General features: G+C 54.4%; 1 protein-coding gene across 1 annotated transcript in view; it reads left to right on the top strand.

The window, feature by feature from the left end:
* CHRDL2 (chordin-like 2) overlaps positions 1 to 1,475 on the top strand; it is a 19,964-nt gene extending 18,489 nt beyond the window's left edge. Inside the window, exon 11 of the mRNA XM_010158841.1 lies at positions 1,219 to 1,475. Within this exon, the coding sequence (XP_010157143.1) occupies positions 1,219 to 1,298 (80 nt within the window). The 3' untranslated portion in view covers positions 1,299 to 1,475. The remainder of the gene's footprint in view (positions 1 to 1,218) is intronic.
* The last annotated feature ends 4,494 nt before the right edge of the window (positions 1,476 to 5,969 follow it).

Here is a 5,969-nt window from a genome sequence, read left to right as displayed (position 1 = left end):
AGTGCACATGCCGAGAGTGCTTGCGCGGGGCAAAACTGCCGTGCTATTTCCCGCTGGCTGCCTCTTCGCCTGGGCTGGGTCAGAGTTTAATGGGTTAGGTTCGGATCGGAGCCATTCCCGTGTTGTCCAGCACCCAGGGGTCACCGGGTCAGCCAGGAATGGCTCTGCTGCCCAGCGCATACCAGCACACCCAGTGCCCTGGGGAGGCTGGAGATTTGTTTTCACCTCCAATCCATCCAAGACAGCACCTCTTGACCAAACCTTCAGGAATTTTCAAATCCCTGCTCCCAGACTGGGCTTCGCACCCTGATGGGGTCTCTGCCACGTGCCCCTTTCTTCTTGCCTCAGTTTCCCCTGACAAATAACCCTGTTGTGAAACCATCCCTCTGCCGTTGCCACAAGTTCTAGGAAAGCCTTGGCCGGTGATTTCTTCACAACAGGAGATTAATTCAGCTAGAAAATGTGCCCCCTCTTGGGATGACGACATCAGGGCTGCATAATCCTTGCTGGGATTACAGGGGAAGCGACCACCTCCTGCAAGTATGGGGATGCTGGTGTTTTGGGGGAGCAAGGAGAGGAATTGGGACACTTTGTGTTAGTTTTTGGGGTGTTTCCCAGCTCCCACCGATGCAATTGCTTTGCAGGGGGTCTGCAGCTCACCAGTGAGGCTGTGGGGGGATGTGGGGGGGTCCTTTTTCTTCTGCAGCAGGACTTTCCCTGGCCATAGGTGGTTGCAAAGCCCTGAACAAGGAGCCAGGGCTGGGGCAGCAGCAGAAAATGAGTATAATTTACAGGGTTTTGAGCAACCAACTGCAAAGAAATGGGGCTGACGGCCATCACCCTGCGCTGACAAGGAGAGCAGAGCAACACACCCCCGCCACGGCCCACGGAATGTGAATTTTGGCTTTCTGATGAGTCAGAAGAGCCAAATGCTTCTCCCCACCGAGAGGCAGGGAGTCAGCCCGAATCCTGGACGCTCCAAGGAGGACGTCACCCTAACTGCTCACGTTAAAACGCACCTTGAGGAGGCTGAAGCAGTGATTTATCCCCATTGCAGACTGTTCTCCTTTGCTGTTGCTCGTACAGGAGTGTTTTCCAGGAAAATCTTAGGAAATGCCATTATTTTTGCCATTAATTGCACTGCAGGAGATATATAGGGCCTCTCTTGACCTCAAATACCAATTTAATTGCAAGATCTGTCTGTCTCTGCCCCTCCAGGTCACTGGAACATCTTCCGAGCCCAGACGTCAGAGCTGAGGATGACAGAGAGCCCAGAGAAAGAAACAAAGAACTTGTAAAGAATAAAAAAAACTTTCACCTAGCTATTGATTTATCTACACACCCCCCCACATACACACCTACACGTATATATGACAAGAAACCCCAAAAGTCGCATTATTACATAGACTGCCACCGCAATAAAGGACGCACTAGTGTAAATGACAGAAAATCCAGCGAACGAACCCAACGGAACCGCCTCGAAGCCACAGCCATGGAGGTGTCTCTCCCCAGTGGGAGAGCGGAAGAGGCCGCCCGTTGTCACCCGCCACCGAAAACGTCACGCGGGAGGAGGGAGGAAGGAGAGACGGTGGCGATGGGAGACCTGGTGCGACGGGAGGAGGTGGGATACATCCTTGAAACGCCGGCATTTCTGAAGAGCATCGGGAGCTAGCAGCAAAGCAGATGTGATCATGCTTTTTACCACCCTCTGGCATAAAGGTGACCCGCGAGGAGAGAAATAAGTCACCCTCATTTCTTTTCTTTGAGCCCCTGTGATCTCCAAAGGGTTTCTTCGGCCGGATACCCTCCAGCGGGTAGTTCTGGGGTCTTTTCTCCTCTGTTTCCAGCTGGGAAAATCCTTTTCCGTTCTTTGCCGGTCACTTGGAGATGTAGTTTTGGGGACGACCCAGCTGCTGCCAGGGTCTGAGACCCTGACCACTGCACTAAGGTCGCTGCGGAGCATGTTATTATGCTATATATTTACATATATCCTACATAATATCTACTGGGCTGTATCCACAGGAGAGGCATCTCCCAAAGGGAAAACAGGACCATTTCTGCAGTGTGGGGAGGAGGGCGCGCAGCAGCGCTGCCCTCCCCCTGTCGAAATAGCTTTGGGGGATTTTCAGGTTGTTTTGGTACATGTATTTATCCTTGGTTTCTTGTTTTATTCTGTTTTGATAAACCTATTTATTTGGAGATCCAGATCTGTCCGATAAATCTGATTAAAGCGTCTTGTTGATTCAACCTCCTGTGTCCACTCTCCTTTCCCCGTAGGGTCCATGTCACGACTTGGGGGTCGCCACTGGGACCCCCATTCCGGCGGGGTCTGATCCTCCTGCGCTCACTCACCAACATCCTCAGGGGCAGAGAGCAGCCCACGGATGCTTTTCTCATCGTCAGGGGATCACGATGTCCCACTTGCTTACGGTCTGCGGCCAGTTTGGGGCTGAAAATGGACCTCAGGGCCGGCAGCGGGCACGGGGGTCAGGTGAAAGCTGGGGGCAAACCCGGGCCAGGAAACGGGAGGTCCTGGCGTGCTGGGCAGGTGCCCAAGCAAGCTGCTAAGTGAGTGCAGGTGCTCTCTTGGACAGGCAACCGCTCACGTGGGGCTATAAAAGGATGAATGTGAGCAGCTCCCACCCCAGGGACGGCCGTGCCTTCCTCTTCTCTCTTTGTTATGCTCTCAAAATACGGGAGCTGCTGCCATGTGCTTGGGATGTGGATGGAAACCAGGTCTGTGCACGGGCAAAGGACAGAGGAGTGAAAAATCAAAGGTTCTGCAGCTCCAGTGGACCCACAGCAAATAGCAACTGGGAATAATCAGAGCAGCCGGAGGGCACCGACACAGCACCGCTCACCAGAGCCGTGCAATGATCCAGGTTAAATTTATCCAGGAAAAATTCAATGGATGCTGAGCAGCCAGTGATGCTTTGGGCATTGGCGGTGTCCCCCGTGGTGTGGGGTGAAGGGAGAGGGGCAAAGCCACCCTCTTGCCCCACGGCTGCATGCATCACTGCACATGTTGCATGCTGCCAGTCCCTGGGCAGAGCCTGACCCCTCACTCCTCAGCCCAATTAACTCATTCTTGCGTGCTCTAATTGGCCCAAGGCCCAACTCATGCTCGTTTACCAGAAGCGGTAGGTGTTTGAAATGAAGGCTGGGTTCCTAGGGATGGCCTGACTCCTGGAGAAAACCAGCAGAAACCCTGTGCTGCCCGGCCCAGACGAGGTTTCCTGCAGGTATCTATAGGTTACTGAGCCCAGTGTAGATTACGGAGCCCAGTAGAGGTTACAGTGACCCATATAGGTTACACTGACCCATATAGGATATACTGAGGTGACACATAGGCAGGAAACCTCTTGGATGTCAATCAGCTGAGTGCTGCACACACAGAGCTCCTCTACCATCTCCAGGGTGGTGGTGGATACTGCCGGCTGTTCCGTGGCCAGGAGGAACCTTTGGTGAGCAGTGACAGAGGAATCTGCATGGCATGAGGTCCCTGCCACCCCTCACAGCGTCACCTCTACCCAGAGCGTGGGGCATTATATTTCCTCAAAAGCCCCGGGTGTTTGAAGGCACCGCAGAGCTGCATCAGCTCCGTGCTGCATCACCCCGGGCCCCTGGCTGAGATTTGCTGTGGGCAGGGAGGTTTGGAGATTGTGTGCAGGAGGGAGTGTCTTTAGAGAGAGGTTTCATGGACACACAACTTGGAGATGGAGGAGCAGCCTCATGGTATCATGGAATCACGGAATGGTTTGGGTGGGAAGGGACCTTAAAGCCCACCCAGGGAGGGAGATGGAGATTGGATATTGGGAAGGAATTCTTCCCGCAGAGGGTGGGGAGGCACTGGAACAGGTTCCCAGGGAAGCTGTGGATGCCCCATCCCTGGAAGTGTCCAAGGCCAGGCTGGATGAGGTTTGGAGCAACCTGGGCTATGGAAGGTGTCCCTGCCCATGGCAGGGGGTGGGGCTGGGTGGGCTTTAAGGTCCCTTCCCACACAAACTGTTCTGTGATTCTATGACCTGGAAGTCTCCAAAGATACCATTTGCACAATGTGACTGTCCCATCGTCCCAGAACTTTATCTTTGCACCCATCGCACTCCCCGACCCTGGCTGCCTTCAAACAGCATCTCATCATCTCCAGTGTCAGCTTCTCCCCTACCTTCAGGTGTTAGGCCTCTTGTCAGCTCTCTGTTGTTGCAAGTCAGGCTTTCTGCTGACTTTTAGTTATCCCTTTACTGCAGCCCTGCTTTGGGATGCTGTCATAAAAGGCACCCCATAAATTTTATATTGAACAGTAAAACGTTTTCACCTCAGCTGCTGTTCCCCCTCACTAGCTGTGGCAGCACAGACCAAAGGGGTGAGCTCCAGTTAGGCAGAAGCCGAGTGTGGTATCTCGGCTGCTGGTTCCTGGCAGAGAAAACTGGGACGACTGAGTTTTTGCTGGTTTGGTTGGAGGCACCTTGCCTTGCACTGGTTGTGGAGCAGGTCCGGTGCCTGCTGTCCAAGGGACATGGACACAGATGGCACAGGACAGCTTGTTTCCACCCAAGGAGACCCAAAAGCTTCCCCTCTGTTCTCTGTGGTGAGGCTGGAAGGGCTTTTACCCATTTGAAGTGATCCCTGAGCCAACAGAGATATGATGGGTGGGCTCAGATCTTGCTTCATATGGCAGAGCTGCAACCATGGGTTTCTTAGGTGGGTCCCTCACTCTTCCCCATCCATCCATTCATCCATCCATCCATCCATCCATCCATCCATCCATCCATCCATCCCTCCATCCATAGAATTACAGAATGGTTTTGGTCAGAAGGGACCTTAAAGACCACCCAGTCCCACCCCCTGCCATGGGCAGGGACACCTTCCACTAGACCAGGTTGCTCCAAGCCCTGTCTAATCTGGCCTTGAAATCCATCCATCCATCCATCCATCCATCCATCCATCCATCCATCCATCCATCCATCCATCCTTTACCATCCTTCTCCAACCATAATCTTTTGAGCCCTCTGGCTTTTCCTTCCCCACCACGGCATGGGTGGGAGAAGACATCACCTTCCCCCCTGAACACTGGCCAGTGTCAGAGACGTGAATTTCTCCCAGGACGGTAAATGCAACATCCCAGAGGAGCACTGGGGACGTGCCCAGGGGCCACATGGGCCAGTGACCACCCTCCGCACGTAGCACTGCCTGGTGACTGGCCGAGGAGGGGCAGAGGGACTTGCTGTGGGGCTGACTGGGGCTGCGAGCCGTGGGTAATCGTGTCAGTGATATGCCAGACCCGGCCATCCTGGGAGCGTGCCCTAACGACCATACGTCCCCGCGGGGGACTTCTTAGAGGCTGCTTTCCCCGCGGGAGCATGTCTGGGGATTAACCCTTTTAATTGGATCAGCAGTCACAGATCAGGAGCCAACATTTCGCGGTCGGTGGCATCACCTCCCTCGCCCTGCTCCTCCTCCTTGCGTCCGTTCGCCTCTGCAGGAATCACCCCGTTTCCACCCCGAGCCGTGAAGACGGGGTTGATCTGGGGGCAGAGCAGGCACAGCGCTGTGGGACCTTTCAGCTCTCACCATGCGGAGTTTGCAGGGCAGAGCTGGGCTTTCTGCAGGGGGTTTGGGAGAGGGTCTGCAGGGGACATCCCAGGTGTCTCACTGTCACCTCCCCTGCAGCCCTGACCCCACCATGGCTGGCGTCCTTCTGAGTGTGTGCAGGGCTGAGACCCCCCTGCCCTGCCCTACGTAGGGCCCATGACCCCTCACTTTGCTCCCTTTATCCCGAGGTAGCTCAGCACCTTTGTCGTCTTTCCTTACTCCTGGGTTATTTCTGATCTGTTCAAGGGCTGGGAACAAAACCTTGCAATCCTGACACATCTGTGAGCACGGAGAAACGTCAGCTTGTGGCTGCAGTGGCAATGCATGGTTTGGGAAAAATGGAGTTCTCGGAGAACTCCCAAGCACAAGGACAGGCT

Source organism: Eurypyga helias, unplaced genomic scaffold (assembly GCF_000690775.1).
Source record: "Eurypyga helias isolate BGI_N326 unplaced genomic scaffold, ASM69077v1 scaffold13489, whole genome shotgun sequence".
In the NCBI taxonomy this organism is placed as follows: domain Eukaryota; kingdom Metazoa; phylum Chordata; class Aves; order Eurypygiformes; family Eurypygidae; genus Eurypyga; species Eurypyga helias.
The sequence above is the reverse complement of the archived record's forward strand: the minus strand, read 5'-3'. Positions and strand labels throughout refer to the sequence as shown.